The 19,652-nt window shown below is 40.2% G+C and overlaps 1 protein-coding gene across 3 annotated transcripts in view; it reads left to right on the forward strand.

Annotated features, from left to right (window-relative positions):
• Positions 1–19,473, forward strand: part of RUNDC3A (RUN domain containing 3A) — a 31,992-nt gene extending 12,519 nt beyond the window's left edge. The window contains exons 1-13 of one of the 3 annotated variants that reach the window (XM_072414722.1): positions 3,632–3,722; positions 3,813–3,951; positions 5,997–6,332; positions 9,384–9,499; positions 9,799–9,932; positions 10,401–10,486; positions 11,114–11,203; positions 11,647–11,727; positions 12,359–12,524; positions 14,815–14,972; positions 16,542–16,679; positions 18,032–18,135; positions 18,762–19,473. In XM_072414722.1, the coding sequence (XP_072270823.1) occupies positions 6,226–6,332; positions 9,384–9,499; positions 9,799–9,932; positions 10,401–10,486; positions 11,114–11,203; positions 11,647–11,727; positions 12,359–12,524; positions 14,815–14,972; positions 16,542–16,679; positions 18,032–18,135; positions 18,762–18,904 (1,323 nt within the window). In that variant the 5' untranslated portion in view covers positions 3,632–3,722; positions 3,813–3,951; positions 5,997–6,225 and the 3' untranslated portion in view covers positions 18,905–19,473. Of the gene's footprint in view, positions 1–3,631; positions 3,723–3,812; positions 3,952–5,996; positions 6,333–9,383; positions 9,500–9,798; positions 9,933–10,400; positions 10,487–11,113; positions 11,204–11,646; positions 11,728–12,358; positions 12,525–14,814; positions 14,973–16,541; positions 16,680–18,031; positions 18,136–18,761 lie in introns of those variants that run through there. The other 2 variants (XM_072414724.1, XM_072414723.1) reach the window with 2 other exon arrangements.
• Positions 19,474–19,652: the final 179 nt, after the last annotated feature.

The raw sequence follows: 19,652 nt of genomic DNA on the forward strand, positions 1-19,652 counted from the left end.
TTTTTGGTCAGTAAGGTGGGCCTTGCATGACACTTGGTTGTTGTGGAGGCGGAGTTGGAGTGTAAAAAGATCTGCTAACTGTCCCTGAGGCGGGGTAGGGCGCCTGGGGGCCTGGTGGTAGATCGGGTACAGTGGGAAAAAGTGGGGTGGTGACTTTCATGGACCTATAGAGATTGTTAAGTTAATACCGTCATAATAAAGCTGTTATTTGTATTAATAAAAGGGGCTGCTGTGACCAATTTATTCCAAAGTATTGTGTATTGTTTTTCTTTTATTTATAAGTGAAGGGGTTTTTGGGGGGCGGGTTTTTGTATTGGTGGCCGCAGTGAGGTTTCTTATGCTGTACCCTGGTCAAGTGTACTGCAGAACCAGCCACGATCACTGAACGACCGTACACACAATAAATAGCGAACAAACATTGCCCAATCAGATCCGCCGGGACGGTCGTTCATTTCCTGCAACAATCCTCGTTCATCGGCGTTGTTGTGCACTTTTTTTGTTAACGATTATCGGACGAAGGGTCGTTAGTCGTTCGTTTCCAATGATAATTATTGCACGTGTGTACGCAGCTTAAAGCCAAGAACCATCTATTTTTATATGCTGGGCAGCCTGTCTGTTCAATACAAATAGCTATTTGTAGTGGTTGACAATTCTTAGATTCAATATTCGATTTGACATAATCATTGCATCTAATGCAAATATTAGAAATTGGGTAATGTTTGAGAAAATATTGATTGTGAATTCTAGTTCTAGAGAAGGTCTCCCTGCTTTAGGTGGTCAGAGTAAGGAGGGTTTGGCATCAACAGGGCAGAGAATGGGGCTGGTCAATAGGTGAATGGTCGTAACCAGATACATGACTGATTTCTCTTACCTTAAATCAGCCTTTCTCTTTTTACCCCTGAGGAACCCTTGGAATAATATTCAGGTCTCATGGAACCCTTGAAAAAATGTTCAGGTCCTGATGAACCCCCGCTAAACCAATAAGGAGGTCAGTAGGAAAATCCTCCTACATTAGTGGTCCGTGGAAAGAATGTCCCCATACAATAGTGGCCACCTTATATATATCACCTTATATAGATTATTAAAAACATCACAACATGCAGCTGGCACTACCAAGTGGTAGTGGCCCCAGGACTATGCCCTCATCATCAAATGGAGGTCAATCAGCCATGGTTTGTAGAAGTTATAGCAACTTCTGGAGAAACCCCAAGGTTTCAAAGAATGGCTGCCTTAAATGATCACTAATCATTTAGAGCTATCTCTATTAGGAGTCTGTACAAGACTTGTCTGCTTCATTCCTTGTAATGTTAATAAAAATGTCATAAAGAGAGGATGAGATTATACCTGTTTCAGTGGATGAGCTCAAAGTCAATACCCGTCCCTCAGAGGATCTCACAATCTAATGGCCCTACCATACGCATAGTCTAATATCCCTAGCATAGGCTAAGGAAATTTTTTTAGGAGACTTCAAATGGATGTGGGAGATGGTGTCCTAGCTGAGATATGGACCTAGGACCAGTGAGTCTCAGTCGATGAGATCCAGACCATAATGGGCATTGAAATCTCAACAAGCAACCAATTTAAGTTCAGTGGACTTTAGCTAGGTGTACTCCTGATTCTCATCGCCATATATCCATCAATCTATGAACTCACCAGAATCCTCCAGTACATGCACACATTCTCATATCCAAGGTTGTGGCAAGCTTTGCACCGCAGCAATCCATCTTCACCGTTGCCAAGTTCACTGTTCTTGGTCAACATCTGTTAACATATCGAAACATATTTATTAATTACCAATGTGATGTATTCTCTGATGCAGATAGCACAATGATCTCCTAGACACGTATTCATTTTATAGTAACACACGGCAGTCCAGAGGAAGACGCACTTTTCTGAATTCTCATAGGACTGTCATAGTGACGGTCGCCGGTATGAGTTGCCCCATAGGACATCAGTGTGACCTGTTTCAAGGAACTTATCATGGAAACAGAAGCTTAGAATTTCATGGTGTGAAGAGACTCTCTACCTCGACCTATAGTTTAGAATTGCAGAACATTTTACTAGGATTATATGTACCCAAGTGATTTTAAGAGTACTAAATGTGACAAAAAGCATACAGAATATTTTTATAGAGGATATGTTGGACTGCTGCCTGGTATCTTTAACCAGGATTAAAGTTAACCGGTCTTGACAACAGAGATGCCATTGTACCCTTTACAAGGACTGCAGGGGACTCAGCATGGCAGCCTGGCATCTAGCATTTTTTTTAGAATGAAAGGACAGAAATGACCTGCATCCAACTGGCTCATAGTATGACTGTAGTGGGGCAGCTAATTTTAGGCTCATTTGGGGTTAGGATGTTCTCCGTTTTTTGTAATGCACTGTGGTCTATGTTGGCATAATCAGAAAACCATCTGATCAGTCTAAGATTCATCCAACATACATACAAAGTAATCAAGTACTTTAAAACTCCAGCCGCAGAATGTTAGATATTAGGGCTCAAATGGCCTAAAAGTAGAACTATGACGTCCCATAAAAAATGTGCTACAGGACATCGGAGCTTAAAGTTTACTTTTAGTCCACTTCAAATTCCAACAAATACCTCTTGTTCCTGCCTCCTGATTCAGATTCCTGTAATGGAGTGGCAACAATGCTGTTCCGGAAATCGGAGCAGTGTTGCCACTTTTATGGAGGCAGAGCCTGGCTGAATTATAGTATGATGAAGAATCACGACACCACCTATTTTAGGGATAGCAGAAATCATTTAAATCTTTTTGTCTTGCTAACCTTGACATTTTTACCTTGGGAAGGCATAGTGGCTATTGGGGCATATTAACTCATCATATAGTTTGCCCTGGCTTGTCACAGGAGGGGGAGCATTAGTGATCATTATTAGGGTACCCACTACTCATTGAATACTTTCCACATCACTAATTGCCCCTGGCATTGCACGGCACATTATTATACTCTGTGTATGATCTCTGTAGATGCCTCCTCCTTTCTATGTGACGCTATTTAAGCTGGCTGCGTGTGTCTGTCAGCCGCTGATATATTGGAAGCTGGGGATCCAGAGCTGTTAAAGTGACTAAGCTCTTTCTGCCTCCTCAATGTTGTGCCCCTCCCCATCGGCCTGTCACCATTGCTGAACACAGGCACAATAAATGATCGAATGGAAACTCTAAAACCACAACAGCCAGGCAGAAATTGTCTAAGCTGAATCCTGAGTCATTATTAATTTGCCATGAGGGTCTTTGATTAGGCACTTCCTGTTAAAGGGTGACAACACCCTGTTTCTCTCTTCCAATGCTGTCCTGCGTTGTCACGCATGCTGTAACTACAAGTGCCAATAATGATTGCACTATTGTAGTCATCTGGAAATGCTATGCACCCATCACTGGAGTTCATATATACTAGAACAGCCATAGTAATGCACCCCAAACGTTACCCCCCCCCCCACCCATTTATTCTGTCACCCTATATAATGTACACATCTCCCTGGATTTTCCTCTTCCTGTCAATTCTCAGTTCTGTATACAGTACATAATTCTCAGTAACTATCCTTAGCCTGTGTCTGTGGAAGCCCCACAGTTACATAAAAACACTTCCTTTTCACCCCATTCTGTTCTTGCAGGCTGACCCCTTTACATGAAGTACGTATAACATGCTGCAGGAAATTGGGAGCATTGAGAAGCAACAAAAGATAATAAAAGAAGACACCTTTGGTATTCATAAACTACACCAGTGCCCAAAATTAGAAATATTTTATATTATGCTGTACAGATCTCTATATGACTGCTTTTTTTTCTCCCCAGATATACCATGTTCCTGACTACTTTAAATCCAGCACGGCCATTCTGATTGGACGCTGGACAATTTTGTGCCTCAACTATTATCGCTGTACACCAGCTTGTTCACGCTGGGTGTTCCCTTTTTAAATTTTTGACAGCGAAGGTATTATCAGAAGAAGATGCAATACACGGCTTGTACATATAGACTCTTTGTTCAGTGTCATGTACTTCTGAGTTTATTTTGAACGTCATGCAAATACATTTAAAAAAAAGCAACCAGTCAGAAACTACATTTAAGTAATCCAAAATATGATTGGCTGGCAAGGGTGATGTCCTTTTAGGAAAACATAAAACCAAAGTGATATTTAAAGGGCATCATTTAAATAAAGGATGGTAGGGGTGTCCCCAATAGCTTGCTGAAGCTTTTCCATTTGTAGGGCCCATCAGAAGCCTGGGTCATCTGCAGGTTTTATTAAAATATTACCTGGTGTTCCTGCTGTTTAGACCCTTAGGGTGACAACAGGGAGCACAATAGGGGCAGAGTTGTCACCTTAAAACAAGAAGTGTAAGAACAGCAGGAACACCCAGCATTAGGTTACTGCAAACTGCAATGTAAACAATATTAAAAACTGATTTTGTTAATGTTTATATGAAGTTTATAGTGATCGAGAAGTGTGAATCCTCAGTACTGAACACTTTTAAGAATGTCAGATGTCTATGTCCTCCCCTGAGTGCTGTGGCTTCATTCCCTGATCTGTGGTCTGTAATGTATGGAGGTCAGAGGATGGGACCACATTGTATCTGACACTCCTAAAAGTTCTGAATGCTGAAGACTTTCATCGGGTGGTGGGCATAATGGCTCTCCTTCTGCAGCACCTAAAATAGGATTTAATGAAGATGAATGGGGTCAAGTGGGGAGATAAAAGTTTTTACCGCTATTAGGTTTTGTTTTAACGCCCCCCAAACCTCATACAAAAATAAATAAATACGTGCATATACTTTATATCATAAACGTCCTATATTTCATATAAACCTCCATTATAACCCCACTCAAATATCAAACCAAAACAATCAAATACAATGGTGAAATGTAAACGTCTTAGCAACTGATCATATTTTTATTTACTGAATTCATGATTCGTTGTATTTGTTACTTTTTGCTGGAAGAACGCCGGTCAATACTTCTAATGAATTTGACATTATATTCAATCTAAACATCCAATCCAATTGTAAATCTATTGGAAAACAGGGCATTCCCAATCGATGTTTGATATAATAAATGAACAGTGATCATGAATTCCGTCCCTGTACCTTTCCCCCCCTCTGATCATTATTAATATAAAGCTTTGTACACATGCTAGATTAATGTTGTTTAAAAGGAACAAAAGATGCCTGACTCATTGTTCTATAATCATTCATGAAACTTGTGATAACAATGAATGCGGATTCCCAGTTGGATCAAATCATCTTCCTGGTGGATTTATTCATCCGAGGATTTTATCATAGCATATGTACAGTTGGCGAATGATTGTGACACATGCTTAAGGAATTAATACTGGAATGTTTGTCACATCAAAGCAATACATGAACAGTTATATGAAATTATAAGTAAAGAACATGATAAAATTGTGCTCTTTGAACTGCATAAAAGCTGCTTGTCTTCCCAATCTGCTTTCTGTACAGATGGTCTGCAAATGATCATATCCTTGCCATGTATGCAATGGTGCATACTTTATAGAATAAATATAATCATTCATTTCAAAGAGGTAGGTCCTTATTGCAGAAGGAACACTATTGCTGGGCAAAGAGGGGAGGCTGATCTGGGGGATATTTGGAAGATATTGCTTGTTTTCCTGGCTATGCACCTTATTGACCGGCGCTTGGCCAACATTAATCTCAATAAATGATTTTAGGTTTACATTTCTATTTTCCTTGAGAAATTTTCCTAAGCATCAATTTAATCATTTCTCAATATTTTTATTATATAAATATATAAAATAATTTTATACAAATATACAGTAATGTGTAGGGATTCTGTGTTGATTCTGCGGTGATGCTATCTAAATATAATTCCTTATCCCTTTGATTGCTGTGCCCATTGTAAGGTTTTTGTGTGTTCTTTCACGTGACTCCATCACTAACCTGAGCGCTCTCTCCTCCCTCCTTTCCTCCCTCCTCCTCTATATTCCCTTCCATGCTCTTTCACAGGCTTGCTGACGTCACTGGCCGTGTCTCAGCTTCAGCACCAAGGAGAGCTCAGCCTCTCCTGTCCACCCCTCCTGCTCTCCATCCATCCATCCATCCTGATAGCCCATAGGAGGGCCCATAGAGCCACAGGCCTGCAGGAGGAGGTGGGGAGGGGTCCTGGCTGGCGGAGAGAAGCCTGCAGGCCTGCTGGTGGAGGTGGGCAATCCTTTGTAGGATCAGGACAGTTTTTATGGAACCAAGCTTCATCCAGTCGGCCATGGCTTTAGGCTTGCCATCTAAGAAGGCTTCCTCAAGGAACATTGCTGTGGAAAGGAAAAATTTGCTCACTGTCTGCAGGTAAGAGATGGGGGATTTGGTGTGTCTTTGTAGGGATGGATGGCTTGAAAGGTCTGAATTTTAGAAATGGGTGGACAATGAGGTCTTCTGTAGGAAATATGCTGTTCAGGAGAAAAATTGAATGGCTTTTGGAATAAAAAAGTAATGTACGGCTGACAATGAAGTAAATGCATAACTGTAATTAGTTATCAGTAAAACTTGTAGTCTCATTTACAAGGAAGGAGGTCGTCACCCTGAGAAGTAACCCCCAGCAATCTGAATGAATTATTCGATGATCTGACCACTGGTTGGTTGTTAGGGGTACTTCTATGGTATAGAGCATTGGTCATTGAATAGGAGTGTAATGGTGAGGACCGGACAAGCGAAAAGGTGATGCCAAGATTGTGACCTAAAAGTGCGCTGTGACCTAAAAGATTCCTGGGTAGAATAGGTTATTGGTGGTATATGGAGGGACCAACCAGGCATTCTTGATGGGGGTGGAGGATGCCTCTTCATAGGAATTCTGTTGGTGATGGGAAAAGGAAGTGACGTCACAGCCATAAAGCCATAGGCCGAGTGGGAATAGATGTTTGATATACATCAAAGTGGAAATTACAAGGGTATCAAAGGACATGGGGGAGTTCCATGAATACGTGAACATAGACAAAGCCAAAAGCCTATTTATTGGTTCTGGAAAATCTAAATGTTCCTTATTTTACATTGACTTTTTAGGGGTTGGCTTCAGATTCAGATGATAATCATTATAAATTCTACTCATAATATGTCATGTTACAGAAGTAGACTTACAGTTCTTTAATGGGTTTGTTTCATACAATGCTACTTCTACTTATAAGCTACAGCTTGACAAGTGTTTTATCACAGGATATCATAACATAACAATCGTGTCAATGTGTAAAAATATTCCTTTTGCTGATCAGAAAAAAAGAAATGTGATTGGTTGCTGTAGGTTTTAAGCACTTCACAGCTGGTTCCTTGTCTTGTTCAAAGCGCCTAGATGAATGAGCAGAGAATTGAAGTGTCATCTTTCATTTGTAGGTATTATGTCTCTGTTATATGACAATATAGACATTCATGACAACCAATGGCATTGCAGCTAACCTTTCATTTCTAGTAAAAGAAAGGAAGAATCTAGTTGAAATCCATTCATTGATGTCATTATAGGTATACTTGAAGGAACAGTAGATCATGGTCGTTTTATCATTTTAATGTTGAGTTCTCTTGAAATGGACCTGTGGTCAGATTTTGACATAAAGCTATGGGTTCATCAAAACAAGTAATATAAGGCACGACATACTTCCTTGGAGAAAATGCTGCTTTAGGTCCACCCTGGTGATGCTCACATACCCAAAATAACTAATTTGTTAATGCTGCATAGGAGTTACAGGGCTTATATTGTCTGATCATTCTTCTACACCACACATCAGTTCTTCAAAAGCAAAGCAATCAGCACTGTTGTAAACCTCAAGCAGAATTTAATACTAAAATGTTTTAGCTCTTCTTTTGCACTTTATTTTACCAACCTTGCAAAAATATTTGAGTAAAGTTGCATTAAAGTGGAATAGGGCATTTTGAAAAGCTAATGGTCATTGTATTGCTTATTTATTTTTGTGTCCTTTACCTTGATACAATGAGCTAAAAAAGGTACCTGCATGGGGGGACCACAACACAATATAGATGTTCTTTACTGATGCTCTATGGTAAGCTGAGCGGTATGGGGGTGCTTGCAAAATAGTTGGTTTACGCTTTAACACTACACCCATTCCAGTATGCAATACAAAGGGTATTTAGTATTGGTACACCTCCGTGACCTGGATATTCTCACTCACACATAAGTCTGTATTACTTGCCATCCATTTCCTTTAACGCAATTTGCTGCGGTGTTTCTCAACAATGGTTCTGTGGAACTCTAGGCTTCCTCTAGAGATTGCTAGGGATCCTTGATCGATGAGTAGTTTGTGCTTCAAAAGCTTAGGTTCTTTCCAATGACCACCATACTAATGTACTGTAAACTGGTAATATGGGAATTAAATCAGGGGTTTCCTTAAGAGTAATCCATAGTGGTTAGACACTTTTATGTTGTTGGAAACATCATAGTAGATGCCGGAATTACACTGCTCAAAAAGGCCTGGCAATAAATAGTCTGCCATATTCATTGATGTCATCCAAAAGCCTGTCACCTGGAGTCACTGGCCCCGAACAAGTATGACTTTACCAGCTGCATACTCATTCATGGCTTGGTAATCGTATTAATCCCAGAGGCAGCCAGACAACTAGAATTGCTGCGCAGTCTCAGGTTATCCAAGTCTGGGGTGGCTTTTTGTGCTTTTTGTTTCCCGCCTTGGTCTCTCGCCTGTAATATTGGCTGGAACCTGATGACATCCTTTCCTCAGGTATACTAGAGTAGTTGGAGGTCTTTGGAAGCTTAAAACACCCTTGATATTTCACAGTAGTGAATATTAGGGATTTTATCTTTGACAATATGCACCAGTTTTACCTCTGGCAGGAGCACTGTCCATGGCGGCTGCCTCTAATGTGCATTGACAAGGGATAGCCTCATGCACAGGGCCAGATTTCTACTTTCTATCCATCATAGCCAACTGTCTTGTACCCCCCCCAAGGCATCTTCCTTCTGTCCATTCTACTGGCTACCTTGCAGTGTACACTTTACAACTCTTATATCTAATTGCACATGCAAGGGCAAAAGCACAACAATGTGGACCCAGCACTTGTTTTGGAATAGGGTTAGGGAGGACGTAGAGCCAATAAAGTCTCTGCTGCTGTTTAACATGAGAGCATGCTGGACTATAGAGCACATGGATGACCTCTTTAGGCTGGGGCAGATCCCAGGCCAGGATGTAATGTGTATGGGTCATGGACATAAAATCTGGATCACATTATCAACTGTGCAGAACATATATTTTGGATGTATGTGTATATTATTATAATGTTTTATTATCTTACAGCATCTTTCATTTCAGACTTACATAGACTTTGGAACTGTACATTCTGCATATCTGACACATAAGTTACCTCTGTACTCTCCCCTTCCAGGTTTTCAGTGAAGACTCTCTTGGAGAAATACACAGCGGAGCCTATTGATGATTCCTCAGAGGAGTTTGTGAATTTTGCTGCCATTTTGGAACATATTCTAAGTCATCGATTCAAAGGTGAGAGGGGATTGGGGAGAAATGGGATGTATAGCAACTGATTTAAAGGGCAATTCCACTTAAAAGTAAATGTAATATGCAGTGTACACCCATACCAAAAACCTATTCTGTCTGACTGGCACATGACTCGATCCATAATGATGGCGATCTTCCATGTCAGCAACTGGAACCATGACCTTCTTCAATAACCAATTTTTATATGTTCTTGCTAATTCTTGGATGGTCCATTGCTTTTTTATGTTTTGTGCCTCTGAAGTCCGCTACACAAATGTCACACACTTTTCTTTTGTTGCCCTTAGGTCACGTGAGCTGGTTTAGCACAGATGGCCAGAGAGGATTCTGGGACTATATCCGTATCGCCTGCAGCAAAGTTCCCAACAACTGTATCAGCAGCATTGAGAACATGGAGAACATTAGCACATCTAGAGCAAAGGTGAATTCTGGTTCTTATATAGATGATTGCTGCCTGTTATTCTGTAACATTGTGATCATGTGTCACATTACAGATGAAGCAAATGCTTGGAAATATAACCGATGTAAAAGCAACATCATGTTTTTAATAAATTATGCTAAAAACAAGCAGAAATATCAAACAGCAAAGTGTACATCACAAGTCATCAAGGTTCTTAGTTATAACCAATCTACAACAAAGCTGGACACATTTAAACAACCAACTAATGCATAAAAAGCATTACATAACAAATATTATGGAAACCTGTAATTTTCTGGGGGTTCCATTGTTGAAAATGCTAGTTGCCTGATTGTTTTAGGTCCCAATACCTTGAATTGTTGACCCAATAAAAGAATGCTACTTGTCAGATTCTCTTCCTTTCGCATTAGCAGAAACATTGCAGTCCTTACTTTCAGGTACGCAGTGTGGTAATGTGTGCTGTCATTGTAGGGTCGGGCCTGGATACGCCTTGCGCTGATGGAGAAACGACTTTCAGAATACATTGTAACAGCACTAAGAGACACCAGGACTACCAGGTGAGACCAAATGTCACACAGTTTGTACCTGCTAGGTTTTTTTTTGTTAATAGCAAAAAAGGAATAATGGATTTCTTAGATGCTGAGCAGAATTTTTTGGCACAGTTTGGAGCTGATGACTGATTCACCAGCTTGGGTACCTTCTCACATTATCCAGTGTCATTACCAATGAGATCACCATGGCATACCGGTGAATAGGAGCTGGCGAAAAAGGCATTATGGTCACCTACAGCTTTGTAGTCTTACTAGAAATTATTAGTAACAATTTAAGAAAGAGTCAAAGCTTCTACAAAATGGCCCTGAGTACTTAAATTATTTCCTTACAGTTGTGAATTCTGATGAACACCAGCAACAGGTCTTTTTAATAGAATTAGATTTATATCCCAATAAAGCTTCATGCCTAAATAGAGCTGTTTTATAAAATAAAGCTTGAAGAAAGTTGTAGCTTCTGTCTACGGTACCTATAGATTTGTTGCTTTTATGTCTCGCCTATATAACTATATTAATCCATGACCACAAGCTTGGATGTGTCATTGGTGTGGAACCAAATAAAAGGGTTACAGCAGGAGAACTAAACTTGTACTTTGTCACCTCTGGAAATGACACATTTGCTGTATTTCTTTTTAGGAGGTTTTATGACGATGGTGCTATTCTACTGCGAGAGGAATCCTCTGTTCTCACTGGGATGTTGATAGGCCTCAGTGCTATTGATTTCAGGTAAGATCATCCCATGACCTTCATTCAATCTAGGATGACAACAATTACTTATCAGTAGTATCTATTTAATGTACAGTGCTGCGTAGTATGTTGGCGCTCTATAAATCCTGTTTATTAATAATAATATACAGGCTGGTTTACCTATTTGTTATTAGCAGGAAGTCCTCCATGGCTGGAAGTGATGTAATTTCCAGTTGGTTGCCATATTACAAGCTGAAAAGCACAGGATTGGGTGGGAAAACTCAAAATTTCCAAGTGGACAGAATTATAGCAGAAGGGGAGCACGTTGTTACAATATCTAAGGCATGTATGAAGCCAGAGTCTGACTTCAACCTGCCAACATTCATATAGCTAACTACCTACTTATAGAAAAACAAATAAATAATCCCTATATATTGTGTGTGTGTGTGTGTGTCTGATACCCTTGATTTGTCTTGTTGCAGCTTTTGCCTGAAAGGGGAAGGAATTGATGGCAAAACTTCAGCTGTCATAGACTACACTCCATACTTGAAGTTTACACAAAGGTAAGTGCAAATACAAAATTCTATTTCTTTATGGGAAATAAAAAGTCAAAACGGTATGTAATGATGCATTTTCTTAGGGCAGCAACCCTACCCTTATTGTAATTTTCTATCCAGATATATAGGGATCCTGTTCAGGTTCTGATTAGATGCCATTGACCTGGTTAGGCATTATGCCAGACCTGTTGGTCACTTTATATAAGCGGTAATAAATACCTGCATTTGCACAAACTATTTTGTGCTCAAGATGGATATAACCTTTTATGGGAACAGTTTAATAATTGCATTGTGAAGGGTAAAGGTTTCTGTCCAAGAAGGTGACTTTAACAGCCAGAGGATGATTAAAAGAAAAACTTTTGTTACATTTGCTACCAATTGTTTTTTATTTAGTAACATAATATTCCCCTGACAATCTTTTCACTGTTCTTTCCCAATTTAGTTGGCTTACAAGGAGACCTTTTAGTAGCCAGATATTTGTCAATAGCTTTTGTTTCACATTTCCATGTACTAGGTTTTGGAAATCCACTCCAATGTGAGGGGTAGAAATCCAAAAATCCATTATATTGGGTGTAGGTTAGGATATTTATGCAATGAACATTTTATTGTTTACTATAACTAACATTTCTCTGACCAGTTATGATTACCTAAGTGAGGAAGAGGACAGAGAAAGTGTAGGTGGCAGCAGCAGTGAGGACAGCTCTCCTGAACGCCCGTACTTACCGCTGCTAACAGACGAGGAGAGCTGGTACAGCAAGTGGCGTAAGATGGAGCAGAAGTTCCGTATTGTCTATGCACAAAAGGTAGGTGGAAACGTCCATATTATTGGGTTTTTTTTTTTTTTTATAAAGTGTGTGCCCCCTTTTGTAAACTGCAATTCTCTCTAGTAAAAAGGGTTTATCTATAGAGGGATCCATGTAAATATTTTCCTTATGCCCCTATTGCTAACTGTACATCCAGAACATATAGTAATGATACAAAAAAGTAATGGCAGGATACATACAAATCAGAGGGCAGTTTCATGAACATACATGGAGCTTGGGGGCTCTCAGGTAATGTCATCCCGGCTTTAAAATCTATGATCTGCTTACAACAAAAGTTTAACATAATTCGCCCTTCCAGCATAAAAAAACAGCTTTAGCTGCAATACTCAATTTCAGTCTCATGCTGTCCCCTGCAAAACATCATGTCCTCCACCAGATGGCACTTCCCTACTTTGTGAGATCATATGCTTCAATAAGTGATATTTTGCCAGAGCAAACTACATGTCTGGCATCCAGGCTGACCTTTGGTATGATGCTGAGATTTATGTCCAGAGAGAATGTGCTAGGGTATATTCAATCACTATATTAATAATTTTCAATTTACTGGTTTTATATCTTATGAGATATTGATTTTGTAGGCAAGAGAGTTATTTGAGCACCATACAGATGGCCAACAAAATATGTTAGAGTATTTGATGCACAGGAAAATGTAATCAATTAAAGCCAGGAAATCAACTCCATGAACCTACCCTCCCTTTACCCGATAGTGAGCCATGATTTGGTGAATGTCCGGGACTTCTTTAAGGTGATACTGATGTATCTGGGTAATATCAGTTAAAATAGCCTGGGGCTAAATTCTACAACGCCAGGTCTCTGATGAGTCCAGTTTCTTAATACAGATTGGTGCCATGTGCCATATTCAGAGGTTCTCAGCCAAATATTACCCCTAGCATCTTTAGAGATCCGTGTAATTCCGAGCTTCCTCGGCAGAGTTCAGATAAATTCCAACTATGTATTTGTAAATCCCTTTTCTGTTATTTTTTTCTCTTACTGTAAATTCGCTAGCAGTTTACGTTAATTTGTTGGATTTCAGATCAATACGGACGCACTTTCAGTGCTGGTTGGTGCAGTGCTCTGTGAATTGTTGATGGTCTAATGATGTTCTGTAGATACTGGAAATGTCTCATTGTGAAGCTGACTTCAATATTTTTTTCCAAGATGAGTACAGTAAACCATGTGGCTTATATAGCCCATTCAGTAAAAAAATATTATGGGGTGTCCAAGCACCACCAGTGATTCACAAATGATGTGGGATGGTGCAGCTGTTATTGGAAGCACATTTATATGACTCAACAATTCTGTGTATATATTTCAGGTTAAAAGGAAAAGCGGCTTGCATGATGTAATTAGCTAAGATTACATTGTGCATTGTGACAAATTGGCAAGCACTCTGGCCTTGGAGTGCTGGGTTCCTGTTTGGTGTCCAGGTTTATATCTTGGCCAGGACACGATCTCTATTTGAGTTTGTATGTTCTCCCAAAATGTTCTTTGATTGCTGCAGTTTCCTCCCATATCCCAAAAACATACTGGAGGGTTAATTAGGTTTTTTTCGAAAGATGTCTGAGACTACATTGAGTACATTAGATGATAACTATGGTGGTGAGAATGTGGGCTCCTCTGGGGTATGGTAATGGCCTGACTATGGACTCTTGTAGAGAGCTGTTAGCTTTGTACCAATACCTAATAATAATACATAAGTGTCACCCTTTGTGGTCATCCTTATATGGCTATGGCTCCCTTTTCTAGATGAGTCCTTGTATACTACTCTGGGCAGGATGTCATCTATGTTCCTGCCACAATGAGAACTTTCACTTGGTCATTCAAGCTGAACTCCAGGTCGGATCATATAGAGCAGGGGTCCCCAACACACGGACTGCCCGGCCCATTCTGAAAGGTGTGATGGGAGAGCAGGTGGGTTCTGGCATCATGACGTCACTCTGTGGGATGTTGTTTTCCTCTTTGAGTGATACATGGCACATGAAAGGTCCGGAGTCTGTAAATTAAGTGGTCCGTGAGCTCCAAAAGGTTGGGGACCACTGATATGGAGTATCCTTGTTTCTAGGTTTGGAGACCCAGTCTTTTGCTGCAGTTAACTAACACTTAAAAGTCCTGGTCCTACCCTCCTTGGGATACCATTGGTTGTTTTACTAGAATTTCGGGTATTTCATGTCCCAGCATGGCCTGATAGGAGGGTCCTATGAAAGGGCCAGGTGTATAATGCATTTTGAAGAATTATTTGTCCCTAAAAGGGTTGCGTCTAACTCCACAGGGATATCTAGAAGAGCTTGTTCGTTTACGGGAGTCTCAGTTGAAGAATCTAGAAGCTGAGAACAAACGACTGACTCTGAGGATCCATGAGCAGGGGGAACAGAGCCTGCAGGAGAAACACCAGCTGGAGGGAGTCATTCTAGAACTGCAGGAACAACTGTGAGTGGAAGGGGTCTTCTATAAAATACACACTTATATACGCAAAAAGCTCGACACAAAGCTCCACACAAGCAAGTCCAGCACCCTCACAGGGCAAGTCTGCTGCATTAGTAGCATCTAACTATATTTCCTGACCAACAGGCTCAGAAGGATCTGACCAGATTCCTATCACTAGCCCTTGGCCACACATACTACTCCTACCAATCCCTCATCAGGAGACATGCGTACACTTTTCCCAACTGACCTTAAAAATGAGCACCTACAACCTACTCACTAAATACATGGCACACACCGTGTCGCACAGCTATCCCTTGACTGCTGGAAATCTCATACAAGGCCTTAATTTTTTCCACTCTTAATGTTTTTTAAAGCACCTATGTGTTATATATATAATTTTTACCATCACAGGTTTCATTACTTTTGTGCGTCTTGGAGGACTTTCACAAATAAGAAATGCATTTGTGCCAATAATCCCAACCTAAGGATATTGACCCTTCCATTGCTAATCCTTGGCAATTATTCATTATTTTGGTGTATTTTGGCACCCAGGAAACTGGAGCTTGGGGCAGTTACCCTGAAAAAAATGTCCAAATCTTTGCTTAATGTAAAGGAATTAAACCTAAATTGCTTTGGACAATAACTTTTTCTCCTCAATCCCCAATTTTCATACATCACCGCCACTATTTGGTCCAACAATAGGACACATATCTGGTCTCAAGTCAGAATTCAGACATTCCAAATTGTCAGCTAAAACCTTTGGGTCATCTCCTTTAGTCTTTGACCTTTTACATGTAATTAATGTGTTTTATATTATCTTTCTACTTTACCTTTATCTTCCAATATAAATCTAACCCTATACATTGTTTTTAAACTGTGGGTGGAGAAGGAAAGGTTTTTTGCTGACGTGTGTCTGCTAGTGAGACTTCTCATCTTAACTTGTCCTGGCAGTGACAATGGTCACCAGGAATGTAAGTAGGGGAAAAATAGGAATAATAGGTTTAATTGTGGTTTCCCTTCCAATTAGGCATGTTTCCCCAAATTTAGATTTAGGGTAGTAAGCCAGTCCTGATAAGTATTGGTTTCCATTGGTGTAGCCCAAATATCTGGTGCTTTAGGGACTTACCTACCATCACTCCTAGAAATGCTCCTCTATATTTTCTCTCACAATCGGACATGGTCTATTCATACACTAAGCACTGGTCCTATGCTTGTATGTTTAGGTATAACTACAACTTTATACTCCTAACACAATACACATAGAGTGTCTTTGCCTCACCAGTAGCAGAAAGTAACAGAAGTGCCCTATGAACACTTCTTCCAGAAACAAATGTATGAATAAATCCTGGGAAAAGTACCCTGGCATTGTAATAGTGCAAAGTTTGTACTTGCTCATGTTTGATTTGGCATTCATTTAATCCTTTTGCTAAACTGACATCAGCCAGTAGGATCTAGGAGGTGCATACAATATCAATATGAACACCAACCAGGCATGCTCCAATCCCAAAGCAAACATACCCATCATGCACCGTGACATTTCATAACAAGAGCATTCTCTCCCTGTAATTCCAGCACTGGCCTACTCCCTTCTGAAAATGCCCCCATCAAAAAGTTCAACTCAAGCATTGGGGCCCCTCTGGTTAACCAGTGGCCCTCCCTGGGCACCCTTAATGATAAAGAGACATCTGTTAAACCCACGCTGTACAGGAGGTAAGACACATACACCCCATGACACGTTTACATTCAAAGTTCGTTATCTTATGTCTCATGTCAATGGAACATCTGACTTAGCTCCTGCAGAGCATTTTGCAGAGGTTAAGTCCACCCTTTTGGACAGCTTAATATTTGGAAGCAGTGCAGCCCAATAATCAACCTTGTAAATTGCATTCATTACCTATCTTGTTCCCTTATGCTTCTACAGGCTCTTGGTAGCAACATGTAAAAACTCTTGGTGAATTAATGCTATTCAGGAAACCTCTTTGGTAAAGTTAGAAACTCTGCCCTAGGCAGGCAGCTGAATACCTGTGTGACTTGTTTTACCTACCCAGAGTTTAAATTCTTTAAAGCCAGTCTTGTTAGGTAGAAAGCCCTGTAAATCAGCCAAGCTAGATCAGGGAACACCATGTTGTTCAGGACATGCCCCAGGTCTTCCAATGGAATGATAAAGGAATAGGATGACATGGTGTCCTTACTCTACCATTGTCATATAGCACAGTATTGGAAAGCAGGTTCTGGCTTATGGTGACTGGTATAATCGCATAGGGACAACAAGGTCCAGCACGCCAGGTTTTAAACTATAGCTATTTGCAGGGAAAGTCAGCCTGGTGTTCCAAATGGAAGCCCATGGGACATTTGGTAGTACAGTGCAGGTATGGCAAATCTCTGTATATTTAAGAAACATATTTTCAAGCTACCACCTTTAATATATACCTTTTTTGTTGGATGGGTAGGGTTTAAAATAAGGTTGCCATTGAGGAATATGTAGGTACTTGGGATGAGGGTTAAATCCCATGGATGATAATTATCAAATTTCCAATGTTTGATATTTTGGAAAACTTACGTATACATTCAAGCAGAAGAGCTTTAAAAAGCTACCAACATTAGAAGGGAACTGAACAATGTAAACAGTGGGCAGCCATTGGCAAGTGATTGTCTAGGCTGATTCATGATAACGAGGGTGTGAATAGACTCCCAAGAACATTCGATTCATCTCCAAAACACTTAAAACTTATTCAACAAATGTAAAAGAATGTTTGCTAAACTGGACTTTCCCATTATTGAACTGAATAGGGTGAGGCCAGTTTTTGTTCTTACACTGGGCACAGTGGAAAATGTAAGAGTCATTACAGGCATAACTGAATAAAATAGGAAAAGGATAATATTTACAAAGCTGATCACTTTGCTGCCTTATATTATCAACTTCATCAGGAAGGGGAGGTGCAGTGTAAATATGTGATGGCAGCTATTCAATCCTCCTGAGTAGCCCAACTTGATTTTCTGCAGAGCATTGCATGTCTTCTGACACTGTTCTGTTGGGCTAGTGGTGTGTTTCTTCTCCACAGACACAGCTATCTGAGCACAGAACACCTCTCAACTGAGCTGAGTCTGAGCTCCGAATCCCAGAGGGCAGAAGGAAAGCAAGACGGGGAGCCCTGGGGTCCCATTGGTAAGCAAATTGTAGATGATGGTAGCAAAGACACTGTAACCCGAATCCTGAAAAAGTAAGAGAAGTTTTAATGGATTACATACACTTTAATCAATGTATTTATAAAGCAAGTGAATCTTCCTGTAGTGTTAACGACAAGAGATTGAGACACTACTAGTGTTTAGTGGACATCACTTCCACTGCTTTATAAATAGGCCCGTAAGAGTACAATGTTGATTGTGTGGAACTTTTTTTGTGGGAAAATCAGTTGAATTTGATTAAAATGCTGGAAACACATTGTTCTTCTTAGTACCCATTACAGTAACAGTACCAAGTTTATTTTTACATGACCTTTATTAAATGCAGATCATTAGGGGCTGTAAAGGAAGTAAAAGGATGGTTGTGTTGACTGGCATCAGACTTCCTAGGTCATGTGGCAGAAATGGATAGGCACACCAGCCAAGCAGAATAGGATCCCCATGGCAGGGTGCAGAGACTGTGACTTATGCCAGTATAGAGGGTGCTCTAACTTTGCCACCCGGAGAAGCACACTGTTTTGATATATAAAAGATTTAGGAATAACATTTGTCAACTATGTGTTGCAGGCAGGCTTTGTGCATGTTTTTACATTTAAATTTCTTTCATAGGTAAGGACCCAACCCCTTCCATGCTGGGTTTGTGTGGTTCCCTGGCCTCTATTCCCAGCTGTAAATCTCTGCCAAGCTTGAAATCCAACGAATGCCTTGTCAGTAATAGCAGTGAGACAAGTCCTGCTGGAAGCCCCAGCTGAGGTCTTCTAAACAGAAGTCACCATCAATGCATTATGTCCTGACTGCCACAGGAGACGCTCATGATATCTTCTTGCCAAGTTACTTTTTCTTTGGCCAATTGCATAACTCCTAATGGTGGTCTAATGAGGAATACAAAGGCGAAAAATAGCACAGTATATAATCCATCACCCAACAGAGAATCAATATACCCCAATATAACCAGTTCCTGATCCACTGTAACCTTGTCAAATGCAAGAAATGATCTGGACCTCAATATATAAGGATATCTACTGCTATTTATAAATGAAAATGTAAAGTCTCGGACTTGCAGGATTCAAAGTGGCATTGAAATCTCCTATATTTGTCTCTTAATCAGATGCCAATAAAATGGGCATTGACCTAATAATCTCTTCCCTTCATGGACCAAGTGGAGACCTACAACTCATGAACCCTGTGAGGGTAGAAGTTGGCTCCTATGTTTGGACTCGCACTGTATGTTGTGTAACTGACCACTGGTACAAAACTGGATGTTATGGAATACCTCCTGTCCAAGGAATATGTGCAATTCTGTCCATTAAACTAATGAACTGAAGCAATTTGAAACTGACTAAATGTTTTATTTGTGAGTTAAAGATGATTTCTGGGCCTCAGTTTCTAAGCTGGTGTGCGATAAAAAAAAAAACATACAGCTGTGGGACACTGAAAGCTTATTTACTAAGGTGTTGCATGAACTAACCAAGCCAAAAATAGTCCTGGCTTACCTGATCT

This window comes from Pyxicephalus adspersus, chromosome 6 (genome assembly GCF_032062135.1).
Source record: "Pyxicephalus adspersus chromosome 6, UCB_Pads_2.0, whole genome shotgun sequence".
Taxonomy (NCBI): Eukaryota; Metazoa; Chordata; class Amphibia; order Anura; family Pyxicephalidae; genus Pyxicephalus; species Pyxicephalus adspersus.